This window comes from Pocillopora damicornis, chromosome 3 (genome assembly GCF_964200805.1).
Source record: "Pocillopora damicornis chromosome 3, jaPocDami1.2, whole genome shotgun sequence".
Taxonomy (NCBI): Eukaryota; Metazoa; Cnidaria; class Anthozoa; order Scleractinia; family Pocilloporidae; genus Pocillopora; species Pocillopora damicornis.
The window spans coordinates 11,300,765-11,316,199 of record NC_142672.1 but is presented as its reverse complement, the minus strand read 5'-3'; the positions used below and the strand labels follow the sequence as shown (position 1 = coordinate 11,316,199).

The 15,435-nt window shown below is 37.4% G+C and overlaps 3 protein-coding genes across 4 annotated transcripts; 1 reads left to right on the top strand and 2 right to left on the bottom strand.

Moving 5' to 3' along the window:
• Nucleotides 1–253: 253 nt before the first annotated feature.
• On the bottom strand, nucleotides 254–1,896 carry LOC113667115 (uncharacterized). Its single transcript, XM_027182917.2, has one exon. The coding sequence runs from the start codon at nucleotides 1,137–1,139 to the stop codon at nucleotides 630–632; it is 510 nt and encodes a 169-aa protein (XP_027038718.2). The 5' UTR covers nucleotides 1,140–1,896; the 3' UTR covers nucleotides 254–629.
• A 1,034-nt stretch (nucleotides 1,897–2,930) lies between these two features.
• LOC113667087 (heat shock factor-binding protein 1) lies at nucleotides 2,931–5,268 on the bottom strand. Its single transcript, XM_089198947.1, has 3 exons — nucleotides 5,127–5,268; nucleotides 4,885–4,908; nucleotides 2,931–4,777 (listed from the first exon to the last, which is right to left on the bottom strand). The coding sequence occupies exons 1-3, from the start codon at nucleotides 5,196–5,198 to the stop codon at nucleotides 4,721–4,723; spliced, it is 153 nt and encodes a 50-aa protein (XP_089055073.1). The 5' UTR covers nucleotides 5,199–5,268; the 3' UTR covers nucleotides 2,931–4,720.
• On the top strand, nucleotides 5,265–15,247 carry LOC113667105 (F-box only protein 15). 2 transcript variants are annotated; one of them, XM_027182907.2, is made up of 16 exons: nucleotides 5,265–5,413; nucleotides 7,114–7,209; nucleotides 7,311–7,415; nucleotides 8,671–8,781; nucleotides 8,892–8,981; nucleotides 9,183–9,392; nucleotides 9,910–9,956; nucleotides 10,186–10,295; nucleotides 10,532–10,614; nucleotides 11,300–11,355; nucleotides 12,196–12,279; nucleotides 12,925–13,037; nucleotides 13,327–13,385; nucleotides 13,792–13,829; nucleotides 14,268–14,347; nucleotides 14,420–15,247. In XM_027182907.2, the coding sequence occupies exons 1-16, from the start codon at nucleotides 5,331–5,333 to the stop codon at nucleotides 14,507–14,509; spliced, it is 1,455 nt and encodes a 484-aa protein (XP_027038708.2). In that variant the 5' UTR covers nucleotides 5,265–5,330; the 3' UTR covers nucleotides 14,510–15,247. The 2 variants fall into 2 exon arrangements, 1 of the variants encoding a protein (XP_027038708.2); XR_016184596.1 differs by lacking the exon at nucleotides 13,792–13,829.
• Nucleotides 15,248–15,435: the final 188 nt, after the last annotated feature.

Genomic DNA, 15,435 nt, shown 5'->3' with positions numbered 1-15,435 from the left:
CCGTCTTAAATAGGATGATGAATTTGCATGTTTCAGGTTTTCTCCTTTTTTCGCCTATTGAAATATTAATACTTTTAAGAACTCCTGATGTATTTTGAGCGTGAATAGAAGTATACTTTGTGCCGCGCAAACAGAATAAATAAGTAGCGGAAATGTCTTTTTTACGAGTCGAATATGAGACGGTTATTAACTTCAGATGAGTGAAAAAGAAAAATCTCATAAAATAAGTATTACAATAGAGGCCTCCAAGTTATGCAGTTTAGCATGTTTTTAATGTCAAGCGACAACTCAATATTTTGTTTCTCCGTACAGGATAGATTCTTTGAAAAAGTACTCGGTGCGTTTTTAACAGAAATCATTATATTTATACAAGGAACCTCTTTTAGCTTCCCTATTTACAAACATCATCGAGATACTCCAATTAGTTGCATTTTCTTTTTCTCTAATGAGAGTGATACACAAAATGCTTCAAAATACAAATAGCTTTTACTCAGATACGTTCACTACCAACAACTGATTCTACTCTGATGCATCAAGATGCAAACTCGCTAAATGTATCGAAAACCCGCGCCTTTAAGTGGTTTCGGTATAAACAGCTTTTCGATTATTCGCCAGAGAACAATAGTACTTTAAAATCTCTTGTTTAAAACTCGAAGAAATTGTCTTTGATAATGCAAATTGTCAGAGGAGTCACAGACTGCTTTCTTTCTGAGTTTATGACTCATGATTCCTCGGTTTGTTAGATCACCAAGCCCACACTTGCGTGAACGAAGCTCTTGTGAACTATTACCCGTCTTTGCGGGATTCTGCGTAATTGTTTCCGTTGAAAAGCCCGGCATTTCCTCACCGAAGGCAAACGCATTCTTAAGTTTCGGGGAATCGGGACTCTCCTTTAAATCGTTCCCTCCCAGAATGTTTCGCCCAAAATTAGGAATGCTTCTACTTCTTTTCATCCCGTCGTCCGCTTGGTAGAGCGCATTAAGGGTGCTATCAGATCCAAACATGGCACTATTTCTTGTCAATCTGCTAAATAAACCTTTGCCAGATGATTTCGGTCTCTGTTTCTGCTCATTTTCCGTTGTGAGGTTGTAGCTGTAATGTACAATTCGGTTTTCCCCATCACCAACCTGATTATCCATTTCAAGTGTCCTTCAAGTCCTCTCTAAGTTTCGCTTAACAAACGTAACTGGATTCTAGTATGCGATTCTGGTTCAATACGGTTTCTCCAATCGAAAACAAACTGACCCGGCTTCTCCTCGAGACTTCTTCGGTAAAAGTCAGTTAAATCACTGAGTAATCATCCCTTCTGCGTCAACGATACATTTGTTTGGACCACACTTGAAAAAATAGTGGTAAAGCTATCACCTCATCTCCAGGAAATAGATTCAAATCATATTCATTACGAATCGAACTAGCCTATTTGAAACTTGCTTGCGTCATCACGGTTGTTATTATAACTTACTTAAACGCGTATGTCATTAAACCACTCGTTTGCTTCAATTTTGCATTTCGGACTCTCAGTATTTAGATATTTAAAAGAAAATGGATTATCTCCTATTATCGTAATGGACTGATTCCAAGACACTCTTTGTATTTAGTCATAAATGTGTCGCGAAACCGATCGCAAATAGGAAATATTATTGTCTTGTACCATTCGCACGCACTTGTATTCGAGAAGTCCTCAGTAAATGTAAATTGCGCGATGGATCTTAATTTTACTCCTACGATTATCGTTAATAAATGATGCAGTTTTAATGCATTGGTTAACCATTAGATAATAGTAATACTAAGACGTCAATCTGTAAATAAAATTGCGTTTTCTCATGCAATTCTCAAACCTTCGCAATTCTTCACGATTCGTCTTCATCGCTCGTAATACATCGACAAAACATTAATTTGAATAACAAAAGTGGAGAAAGTGGTGCAAAACAAAGTTAATGGTATTTCTCAAGCGGGACTGGGGAATTTGCTCCTTGTTTTTAGTGATCATCACCATTAAATTCGTAACCATGGAGTAAAATTCTACACATTTTGATCCGAATCTTTGGCGTGACCTCACAAAGGATGCTATTAAAAGGTAACAGAGATGCATGTTTGGTTTGTTCGCGCATAAAATCAAAACAGCAAATAAACCATGACGCTTCTGGAAATAGTATATTCCTGCGCATAGTTATATATGGTTTACGGATTAACGGAACACTGCATTAGAAAAAGTTCTAACCACGAAAGAGACAGAATGAGAGATTTTAGTTGGGGTCGCGCATGTCTTGGTGGAAGATATCGATGTTATCCCCCGCCATCCCCACCTTTGAAAACACTCTCACGCCTCTGCCAGGTTTGACAACAAGTTAATCTTTACCCTTTCGTTAATCTTTACCCTGAACGAATTTTTTTGAGCTATTAACTGCCGTTAAAGCCTCTAATGAGCGATCTTCGAAATTGAAAGTGGAGAAGTCCATTTTCATCGGAAGTGAAATACTTTGTCCTCTATATTGGGCTGTTATCATTACAGGTAGTTTACACTAATGGAAATGCCTTTGGGGGAGTGAGTCTATTTTGGTGAAGGTGATGCTTTAGTGAAATTTCCGCATGATTGTATGCAAAAGAATTGTTTGATACTTCAAATACATCCACTCTAATTCCCTTTAGGCCACTATGCCCCAGTCTCCCGGTGTATTGGATGATCCCACCAAATTGACTAAAGAGTCAAATAAACTTCACAGAAAATAAAACATTTATGATTTCTCCAGCTCATGTACTCAAATTAAGTATCTCAATTTATTCTTATCCCAAAGAAACCCAAATAATGTGGGAGAGAAATGATGAGAGATATTATCAGTGTCTTGTCACCAACCAAAATTGTGAATTCTAAATAGATTTCTCTACACTTGGTGGGGAAGTTACATGTGGGATCAAATTTTCAAATAACATTTAAGTAATTATGCAGTTTATTTTCAGTTACAAAAATAATCCCAAAATGCATAACCTCAGTGCTTAGGTACAGGAAAGACAAAAGGAACTAATTTAAAAAATTTGAGGAACTGGGAAAAACATCTAACTTGGAGATACATTGATGCATTAGCTGAAATTATACTCATCAAATTAATCACATTTATTGTAAATATTTTATGTCTTCAATGAAAATCATAACCAAATTACATGACAATACTTACTCAAAAAGCCCCATGGAAAAAAAATTAGAGTCACTGTTCAAATCTAATTATGTGCATACATTTAAAAGTGCAAAGCTTTGAAAACATACTGCTTCGACTATGGTTATTGAAGCTACAGTATTTGTATTTGTTTATGGTGTACATTGAGTTCTTTTGTGATCTTCATCTGCTGCCTAGTAATCCCAACTTCTTCCTCACTTTTCTGGCTCATCTACCCCAGCTTGGTTCATCAGGTCTCCAATGTTCTTCTCCAAATCATCGATTCGTGTACTCATGTCGTCGAGTACCCTTAGTTAAGGAAAAACAACTGAAACTTTGTGAAATCTTCTATTCTCACGAAATAATTCCCCTCAGGCAGCTACCTATTTATTCTTACCAACTAATTGGGGGAATTAGGAAAAATATCATCATCTGGCCAATTTGTGGGTGTCTTCTTATTGGTCTTGTTTGCTTGCTAATGTATTGACTATGTTGCACTATACAAAGGAATACTTAAATATTATGGATGATTTGATAATTAAATTGAAAAAGAGAGGCTATTCCCACCATTAACATATTTTGAACATATAAAGTTTTTCTCCATGCACTGAATAGCAGATATTGAGTATGAAATAGCTTTCAGTACAACGTCATCTTCTCAAGCACCAGAGTAAACCTTTTAACCCTCAAAAGTGATTCACAGGTATTCACATATCATCCGGCAACAGGTAATGAGAATGATGCTCAAACTTATAAGGTACAGATTGATATCTTGATCTAACACCAAATTCCCGTAACTCATTTACGAGGAAATATGTAGCTGCTAGAGGGAAGAATTAACATTCTAATCTTGGGAGTTAAAGGGTTAACTAGAAACTAGATGTTCATGATGCAACCAGTTTAATGAAAAAGGGGATTGTAAAACAGGCTTAAATTTAACTTATCTTCAGCTACTATCAACACTGAAAACAGAGACTAAGTCAGTTTTTCAGTTGGTTCATTACTGAACCATCCCTTAAATGAATACAACACCATAGGTCACTCTCTGACCCAAGGTTTAACTCGTATGGTGATTAACAGTGTAACAATATAAGATCTAGCTTGACAGTTCAATAAGATTACAAATAACCAATTACACAGTGCACTGTAGAGGAATGTAACAGAGGTTTGTACTCAAAATATATTTTTTTATAGAAGCCATTGCGATGCAGCTTTACGCCCTCATGAGACATTGACCGGTTTGGTAATAGAATAACAAATTTTCACAACATTCCAGAATCACCCATAAATATCCAATGGACCTTCCACATAAACAACGGGCCTTTTTCCCATTTTCGGATTTAAAAAAATATTTAAATAATAGGAAAGAGGTGCGTTTAGATATACGACAGACCCTGTGTAATTTACCGACAGAATAATAAGACAATTTGCCGATGTCAATTACGTTTGGACATTTCTTCGTTGATAGCATATTAAAATTACAGTCGATAGATGTATTGCTTATATGTCAAATGTCGTCAACTTGCAGCAGTGAAATAACCTGAGAGTGTATACACCGATAATAAACTCTAGTAAAGGATATTTCTTGTGATGATCTGGTCTGACATCTGCTGAAACTTGTCTTGCTATGAATTAGAAACAACAAGTTTTACAACATACAATTTATAGACGCAGACATTTCGAAACCAAAAGCTAGTAACTGGATGAGCACTAAAAACTTACACATACTTACCATTTGCTGAAGCAAGGTTTGTACCTATAAATGAAGGAAAAAGAAACAAGAGAGACAAGAAAGCAACAAGTACATTGTCGTTTAAATCCAATGATAAAATTGATACATATCACAATCGTGAAAAATCGGGAATTGCAATAGGAAGTATGTCGCTAAAAAATGATCATAACCACAAACAACGAATAAAGACAAGAACACACAAAACTAGAGAATATTTAAAAGTAGAATATGCCGAATGGTACAAATCCAGTCAAATCTTGAACACTTTGTGGGTCAGTATCTTCAATTTTCACCTTCGTCTCAGTATCAGCCATATTTAAACGATGTTCGACGCTTTCTGAGAAAGACGCCTCGCCAAGCGGAAATTGTACCTAAGAACCAGGCCTCCCTCTTAATTAACAAAACAAACATGGCGGCAAAATCTGATGAAAGCGTAGTTTGAGATTATGTCGCAGCATGAAAAGCACCTCAGTGCGTATTTGAAATCCAAACGTTCTGGATCAACATCTTCAGGTGCTGCAAAAGATAGGTAAGCCTTGGATTTCAAAAAGTAACGATTAAGAGTTCTTTGCGTCAGTTACTCTGTAGTCTGAACGTTACCCGAGCAACGACGTGATAAAGTATGCACCTAAACTTTTTCTTCAAGGCCAATAAGGCATTAACCTGCAGAAAAAACCCGCTCCTCATTTGAACCCTATCAATGAACGACGATCACTTTTTATTGATTCTTCTCATTGCACACTGGTACAGTCGTCAATTTAAAATGCACAGGGTTAACTTAGGGCTGAAAAATTTGTGAACTATTTCAAATCTTTAGCCTGGAACGATGAAATTGAGCGCTCTCGCCTCTATTCCATGATTCCTCCCTCCTCCTTAGATTTACAGAGGAGAAACGAGGTGAAGGGGTGAGCTGTCAATAAAGTCATGATCTTGGTTGAAGGATGCAGGATAGCTTCTTAGTCACAGTACACGGTTTAATTAGAAGTTTCACTAAAAGCTTGTTACTAGCAGTCCACCACCGCCCATAAAACCTCTTACCATCATCTGTTTAGCCTCCAAGTGGGCTCTCATTCTTGGGTAAAGGGGGTAAGTTTCTAAAGAAACTGTTTTGCTGCATCAGTTGGAGAGTATGACAAGGTTATTTGTATTACCATATGAGTTTATTAGCCTCTGTTAAGAGTTTCAAAGCTGTCATTTTGAGCCTTAGCCCTTCATCAGAGCAAAACTCTGACATGGGCCAACGTTCGCGAGCATCAAAACCTCAGCTTTGAAACTCTTACCTTACAAATATCAACTCATTGGATTATACCAAATGATCTCCTGCGTGGGTTTTGCTTTGTGGCCCCTTTTCAGTTTGGTCACCAAGTACATCTAATGCATCAGCATTTGGAAAAAGTTATCAGAACCCCTTGTGTAATTTACCCTCTGTCCCAACTGGTATGTATCTGAAAATTCCAGTCATGATGGATTACAAGATAAGAATATAATCAGTTATTAAGTTCATCTTATGTTGGAACATGGCTGTACAAGTCATCCTTCCCTACAATTAGCAAAGCTAATGAGTTGAAAATTCTATAACCCTCTCATCTTATTAATCTCAAATATTGTGTTTGATGAATTCAATATTAAGTTAATTCATAGAATGTTTAAAAAAAGTTGGGTGTATTCTTATACACTGGAACCTTGATTATCCAGACTCATTGGTAGTTGACAAAATAGTCCAGATAATCAATGAATATGAATATTAATGAGGATAAAAACTGATTAAATTAAGAAAGTGACATTTAATTGTGAAACAAAAAATTTACAAATCATTTTGAAAGAAATATGGTCTACCTCTACAGGTGTGTATTAACAATTAAAATTAATGAAAAATGGTTTTTCATTGGCCTTAAAATATTGAAGTAAGTCAGTTTGTCTTAAAGAAGAACATCTTGAAATCAGCGTGGAATCTCACTTAGCAACAAGTAACTCTAAGCCAATCAGACCTCATTCGAATGTTCTTCATTAGTTATGATACATATGAGTTCTGCTTTTGCCTTTTGAAAGCAAAACAAACTTGCCTTTACTTCACTTTTCAGTGCTGTAGTTTTAAAAAGAATATGGCAATGGATGTTGATCATGACTAACAAATATTCATGACAAAATTTGGAGCAGAGAAAAAGTCTGGATAATTGAGCTCTGATTGTATACTCCACAATGATGTATAAATTTATTCTGATTTTGTAGGAATGCCCACATTGGGAAAAAACCATCAACAAAGCAATTAGGAAAATCACAGCCATCTGCTGATTTGAAACTGAAGAGAGGATTGGACCTTACCAGGTTTCTCCTATATATAATTAATCTTTACAACACAAGAAGCTCAGTTACAGTGTCAAATTGATGTTGCTGATTCCACAACTGTTCACTCATTTGTTTCTAAGGATTCCAGAGGAAGTCATCTTAAAGATATTTAAATACTTGAGTCCCTCTGAACTGCTGGTGTGTGCTCAGGTGTGTCACAAATGGTCTGCAGTTTCACAAGACAGGTATGTTTGTACATGGACAAGTGAGTTATCATCATTCAGTCATTAAGAAGTAATGAATTCCCTACCTAATGTTGATAAAATGTCAGTTACATGTAGCAGCTGGATAACAAACCACTAATTCTCTATTAACATAGAGCAATTATTACCAGAGGAATGTATTTATAACATTTAGCCATGTTCTTTACATGTAGTATCAGAGGAGATCTTTGATCTATGTGTAAAGAGACAGGTTACAACGTCAGCTTTGACTCATGTCATAAATTACAAAAGACTTGTTGTTTGTCTGATATGCCCTGTAAAATGATGATGACGATGACAGGTTCCTCGAGTTCAAGGATCAGCAGGAAGGTCATCCCTGTTGATATGCCCTCTGGTGACTGGGCAAGCCGATCCTTGATCTGCACTCTCTGCCACACCCTGGGCATGGGAGTTCTTGGGCAAGGGGGGCTCAGGGCTGCTGTTGCCTTTCTTCTCTTCCATTTCTCCTCTGCAGCATCTCTTAGGGCCATCTCCAAGGCCACAGTGCCTCACCTTGACATCGCTGTCCAGATTTCCCTCTCCTTTGAGTTTCTTCCCAATCCTTTTCTGGGATCCCATCATACTGTAAAATATTTTGGCAAAAACAACCCTTACCTTAGCATCTCTTAACTCTGATGATGACCACTTCCCAGTTTTTCCTGAAACATCATCAACAGACAACAGTCTCTTTCAGGACCAGGGTTCACCTAGGCTATACTTAACTATTCCACACAACTCTCATAGCTGTTAAAGTTTATACTGCTTTAAATTTTTTGGAGACCTTATTTGATCAAGTTCCACCAAAGATTCTATGTACATTTCACTCCTCATGTTCCATGGCAAGATTGCTTTTACCATGATCAGTAAATACAATTTTTTAATTAGTATGAAGTTGGTTTGTGTAAAAACCGTTTTTGCAGTTTTTGCTATCAAATCAATTTATTAACCTTCAATTTCTTTCAAATCATACATTCACATTTACAAACTGATGTGGGTTTCTTAAGATCTAAAAAGATATTACAACAAACCTTGTTTTCATGTCAATAGTCACTGACTTTGAAGATGACAAGTTTCCTTTTAGGTTGTTGAAATGTGAGTCAATGTCAGCAAAATGTCATTCTCAGTACTACTTTTACCTTAATTTAGACAATCAAATGTTACTCTTGGATTCCATTAGTTCTGTAAACCTTTGTTTGGAGTTCCAATTACATCATTTTGTTTTTTTCTTATATTGTAGTTGTTTGTGGGAGCCACTGCTTCCTTATCTTCCAAAGCGAGTCAGAGATAATTTAACCTTCAAAGAAACAAAAGAGGAAGGTTTTGACTGGAAGCGTGAAGTAATCAAGAGGTATCACAAAGATTTCTGTCGGTTTCTTGTGCTGCTTGTTAGGACTAAACTGATTCAGTTATGGTATCAATTACACTGCTAATTAAATTTTTCGCACTCATGCAATGCAGATGTATACGTGCAAGGAATGAAGAGATGCTCAGAAAGCGAGGAGTTTCACCGTACACTGGCTTACAGAAAGATGCGTTTCATCCCCTTAGGTTTGTTTTTAAACAAGAGTAAAAAGTTAAAAGATAATACAAAGTGGTTAATATCGAAAATTCGACTCTTTACAGTAAGCGTTTGAAAGTAAGCTAGCATCAAAATGAACTTAACACGAGGCTAGCCCCACTTCCCACCTCACGTAAATGAAATTTCTGTACACGCATAAGATGTCAACAACTCTATTTTTTGTTAAACAGGTTTACTGACATTAGATGGAAGCTTTGTGTTACAGACACCTCTGGTAAGGAATACTGGCGGTCGTCCGACTGCAGCACTCTTTTCCAGTCTTCACTCTGTGTCCGCTGGTATTCCCTAAATCTACCACCTCTCTCGAGACTGAAGACACTTCAGGTGTTTTCTTTTGTGCCAGTTTTCTTTAACAGAAGTTGGAAGCCTCACTATGAAAGGTGATCACAATCGTTCATAGGGGTAAAAGTATTTGCTTTTTTAATACATGATTGAATGGTCATAGGCATCCGTGCGACAGTCACTTTGTCACTCGGAAACTCTCGCCTTTTTTTTACTTTGTTTTACATTTATCTTTTTGGTAATAAGGAGGAGAGCTTTCACTGAAAGATGTCATAACATAGGAAGTGTGAAGTAAGGGAGAATGCCCTTCTCGTCTAAATAAATAAATTATCAGGAAATCAAAATTTAACCTATTGATTCTGCGTAGTAGCCAGAGAATTCTCTCTGATTTTCGATGGTTAACGCATTACTTTGCAACACAGTTAATGCAAACTGTATAGTCTAGTCTTGTTTGTAAATTGGAACAATCAGATCATGGTTTCATCTCTTGTAGGCCTTTTTTTCATAGATGTGGAAATTTGATTATTTTAAAAGCGGCTTATTTGTGATGTCATTCTCCTCAAGGATATTGAAAACATCTTCACTTTCACATCAAACCTTTTTTTCCTTTTTCAGTGCCACTACAAGATCTCTTGTCCTTCAATTTGATCTTCGCTCTAAAGGTGAGAAGCAACTTCTTCATGAGATATTTTAAACTAAGCAACAGTATCCGTGACCATTTAGTACAGTAACTACTTTTTTGTGGACAACCTAATAATAACAAAAAAAAAAAAAAGCTTTATACCTAATTTCCCGTATAAGAACTTATTCTGTTTTTCTTTTTTAATTGAAAGCTGGTCCTTCTAAGTCTCAGACTGTTTTATAGGCGTGTTGCTGTTGTTTTTTGATCAGGCTCCAGAATGGCTCTTTCACAAGCCACAGCCGTCAGTGGAGCTGGGATGATAACAGCACATGTGATATGTTCCTCCGTTTTAGCAGCTTGCTGGAGCGCCTCTTGGAAAGTAAGTCTTCTCTCCTGATAGGAGATAGCGCTCATACTTCACCTGAAATGGTGTAGAATCATTGATTTGCTACGAGTATGGGTTAAGAATATTTGCATCACCATGTGTTGCAAGGAGTTATGTGTTAGTCACACTCCAGTTGCTCCGAAAGCAACTTATTGAAACAAATTTAATATTTTTTTTGCATTGACGGTTTCTTTTTTTGTTTGTTTGTTTATTTTTTTTACAACTTACAGGATGGTGGGGAACTCGCTTTTCTTACACTTTGCCTTCATCAGCACAATCTGACTAAAAAAGTTCTTCTGGGTTCGCATTGCAGGTTTGCAATAAATCATGTCCTTTTATTTCCAAATTACATGTACTCTTATGTGTTTAGAGCTTGCCAAACCCGCCATAGTTTTGAGGCATAGCATAGTGGTCAAATGATAAATTGTCTCTTCCTCTGTGGTAGTTAGTACTTTGGACTTCTTGACCCAGCATTCTTCAATCGAGCTTTACAAGCCACTTGACAATTACATTCGCGTCTCAACCCAACCTCGTATCCAGAGGTAGTGATAATGCTCCTCCCGGACGATTTAAAGCCCATGCAGAATAGGCAGCGGGGGGCGTTTTCTGCCCTTTGATGTTCATAGGTGGAGAGTAGTGGAGAGAAATTATCTCAGGAGCAATATTGCAGGGCAGTCAGTACGTGTACGTTCACATTGACTGAATCTCTCTCGGGAGTGTTCGAAGACATCATAAAGACATAATAAACGAATGAAACAGAAGGCGATGTTTGAAAATAAATGACACAAGAATACTTGAGAACAGAAATTTCTGTTACTTCGAGCTGGAGTCGAAAGAACGATTAAGGTTTTACAGGTCTCGTTTTTGTTCACTGATCAGCTGAAAACACGCCATTTACTCGACTATCTGAGACCGACACCCTGTCAATCGTGTCGCATTTGGCATCGATATTTTTCAGACACTTGTACAAAAACAATTCATGTGATTTTTCCTGTTAGAACCTTCATACCGTCAGCCCACGTGCCTGTTCCTGATGACATAGACCCAAAGTATGGTAAGATCACACCCGCATGAATAAATTTCTGTTTTTTTTTTTTTTTATACCTTTAACTCCCATGAGTGACCAAGACAGAATTTCTCTTTACAATATCAATACAATATCAAGCAGACCAGTGATGAGAATATAGAAAAATTTCAATTAACGGATTATTAGTTGATCCAATACCAAATTCTAAAAATCAACATCATTAGATTTGTAAGGCAGACAGTAGAGAGAATTACCTATGAGATCTTGGAAGTAAAAGGGTTAAAAGGACAACGTAATCTGAAAGATGCATCTCGATGTTACACACATCTTTTTTCCGTTAACATGAGTTTTGGAAAAACTATTTCTCAAACCTGTAATAACCTCAAGAAGTATGCATGTATAATTTAGAATTAGGATTCATCATTAACAAAGAGGAAAGGTATAAATTGCAAGCATGCCAAATGTGTAAGCGTTAGATTTACCCGATGACTCGATTTTCGATGGGAATTTGGTTTTTCCGAGTGATACGACCATATAAGTCGAGAGAGAGAGAGAGAGAGAGTACAATTAAAGGCTCAATTTCCCTAGAATAGTTATGTCAAAATTGTTGGCTGTTTCAAGCAGATCGCTAGTGTATCAAGGAGGATTTGTTTAACAGTAAGAATCATAGCTGAGCAAGAAGAGACCAGAACGCCATTTTGTTCGTGGTTAGTTAACAACATCGCCCGCTTGGTCTTAGAACGCGGCGTCACGCAAAGCGTTTTCTGATGGGGGAGAGACTGTGTTGCGTGACTGCGAAACTAAATAGCTGTTGCAAAGGAACCTGGCCTTGCACTTGTACTGACAATATGCCATCTTTCTAATCAGGACTTCATGGATATTCTGCCACAATAGAACTGAGAAATCACAAAGCGACTTTCTGGGGAAGGCAGTACAGGGAACTCTACCAACGTGAGCAACTACACCGTAGAAAATACAAATGCATAGTTAAGATTGTTAAAATTGTTGGAGACCAGAATCGTTTAACAAATGATGCAAGCATACTCAGTAAACAAGGAGGTCCGAGTTCTTCAAATTGGAGCTGCTGTTGATCCCAAGAAAAGTGAATTATTTTAACCCCTGTTAACAGCGCTCGAAATAAATTTTCTCTCTAGTCCAGCTGTCCGTCACTGATAATTTGGTTTTTATCAACTAAGTTACTAATGTTAATTGGCCTAAAGTTAAAGTTTGGAGCGAATGTCGAAGTGCTAGTGCGAGAAACTCTTTACGGTGGCCAATTAACGTTATCAACTCAGTTGATAAAGCATAATCATCGTGTTATACCTCCCACCGACCCAGCGATACAATTTCTTTGGAAACTTATCACCTTTATTCACCTGTTCTTCACTGAGTTGTTTCCTCTCTCGGAAAAACTGACGCACGCGGCATGTTTAGTCACATTAGCAAACGCTCCACTTAAAATACGTGAAAGTATGAAAGCACAGTTTTCTTAAGTGGCTTAATGGTTCCGTTTTATTGTTTTTTTCTTTAGGCAATTTTTCTCTAAAAATGGTTTGAATCCTGTTCCATAACTAATTATTCTTGTGTTTGAAACAGAATACTTGGCTGATTCTTACGTGTCCCTTGGAGGTGGCAGCCACGAACACGGTTCATTTTCAAGGAAGCTTTCACTTCCTTGGAAAACAGAATTATTCAAAAACGTCTTACCCGTGAGTGCTGAAGGCAAAGATTTTTATTTCTTCTTCAAAGAGACCTTGCACGCTAGATCGAGACGAAACACACTTCTTGTTCGCTATCTAGAAGCGCGCCATTTCGTCTGTTTTCTTGTAGTAAATTTGATTAATCAATCACCAGTGACCCGCCCTTCCTGTGCTTGTTATCACGTTTCTTCACGTTTATGAGACTAGAACTGATCCATGATGTAGCTCCTTCACTTTTTATGAGTTATGCTGTTTTGAAACCTTTGTCTAGAGATAACCTTATTTCCATTTATTCTAGGATATGTGTTTCCTAGATGTGACTGTTCTACATGATAGGAAGCCTTTCTGGTGTTTCAGGTAAGCGAATCAGAGAATCACACCTGTTAAACGCAAAACACGCAACCAAAACGTAACCCACGCAAATCAAATACAAGATAATGATTCAAATACATGTTTAGTTAGTCAAATGCAATGCTAACGCGTCGAAGTTATGTAGCACAAGTTAAACACAAGACACAAGTCACCCGTGTCAAACGCAATGAACGTTGAACACAGATTGCGTCGACTGAAGGCAAACTACGCGCGCACGAGTCAAACGTACACACATTCGTCGAAAGATTCTTGCAGCAAGCTGATCCCTTCGGCTTATTTCGCTGCCGACAAGATTCTTACTATGTTGTACAGACTTCAAAACTGATGCATTTACTCTGAGATTGTGGAGTGAAGTATATCTGCCAACGTTTTCCATGAACTCATTTTGCAGCTCGCCTGTAAAAGTTCTTATCAACAAAGTATTAGATGGTAAGTCTCTTCACTTACGTATGACGGCAGGTCACAAAGGTTTTTGACTTTGGTCATTGGTACGGAATTATAGACCCGATTTACAAACGCTTTAACTGCAGGCGTGAACAGCAAAACGTACCATCTCTTAATAACAAGGTAATTTAGTATTATCGACTGAGTTTCAAGCGTTAACCCTACATCATTCGCTCTGACGAAGGGCGAACACTCGAAAAGACAGCTTTGAAACTCTTAACGGTGGTCAATTTACGTCATCAACTCAGTTGACAAAACCAAATTACCTTGTACTCTCCCACTGACACAGCAGCACAGTTTCTGTAGAAAATTACCCCCTTCATTCATTTCTTATTAAATCCACCAGGAAAAAGAGAGGCATGACTCGAATAGAGAACCAGTGACTGTCCTGTTAAATTTATTCAATACCTTTTTTTCTCGCAGGTGATTTCACTTCAGAGGGAGAAAAGCAGTTTATCGAATTCAGTGATGAACATGGTTCTTTAAGGATGGATTTTCTCTGGGTGAGTGTTTCGAGTTGTCTATATTAGCTGTAGAGATATACTGTTGCTGATTGTGAATTTACGCTCCTTTAGATCGAAGATGAGGAACAAACGCTTGTTACTAACGTTGAGCTACGTGTCTTGAAGTCTTTTGTAAACTTCTGGTTCAACACGGCCTATTGAAGTCAAGTAGTCTCGACCAGTCCCTACCCCGCAACTTAACACCAGTCTTCCTTGTCAATTTAGAGGAGAACATAAAGACCTAAAGAGAGGATGGTGATGTTTATCGAATCAGTAATGGCGCAGTTTGTGTCTTCTTGATCAAAGTTTGGACCCCCTATCAAACATTTCTGGATCTGCCTGGGGGTATCCTATGCGGTCGCTAATGTGCCGCTCATCAGTTAGAATCCCAACTGGATATTTCTATCAAAGCTCTTGAGGCATCATTGGAAATGTCAATTAACCCTTCTAATAGTGTTTTACTGCAAGTATCTACGTTTTCAAAGATTTTTTTTGTTTTTGTTTGAGTTTTGGAAAATACTGATTTTGTTTATTGGTTCTCTATGAGCTGATACTCAGCGAGTAAATTAACCAGTCAGAACACGGAATTTTCAATTTGGGTTTTTTTAGGGGTTTGTTGAAGGGGTTTTTTATAAAAAGGAAATAAGCACACAGATTTACATTACATTTTGGGTGACGGATTCACAATATTTTTCTTTTTAGGTCAATAAATATTGTATGACACCCCTCGTTTTCTCTTAATCAAACGTTAACCCAGTGATAAGGTGGTCTGTCTTAATGAGGTCTACGTAAGTTCCATATCATCTGCCCCTTAGACGAGTAAAATAAATTTCACCCAAAAGCCACAGTTCACATAATCGCTTAGTTAGGTTGAAAGAATTAAAATAACTGAAAATTCCATAATTTGCGATTATTTTCAGTAGTTATAATTACTACAAAGCCTTAAAAATGAATCCATGGGGTCGAGTTGTGAAAAAATCCGTACATTAATCGACAAAAGAATCGTTACTGAATGCCACATTATGATTGCAAAACTGAAGCAAAATCCTTACGTTGAGAATACTCATTGTCAGCTTGGAATTTCCAAA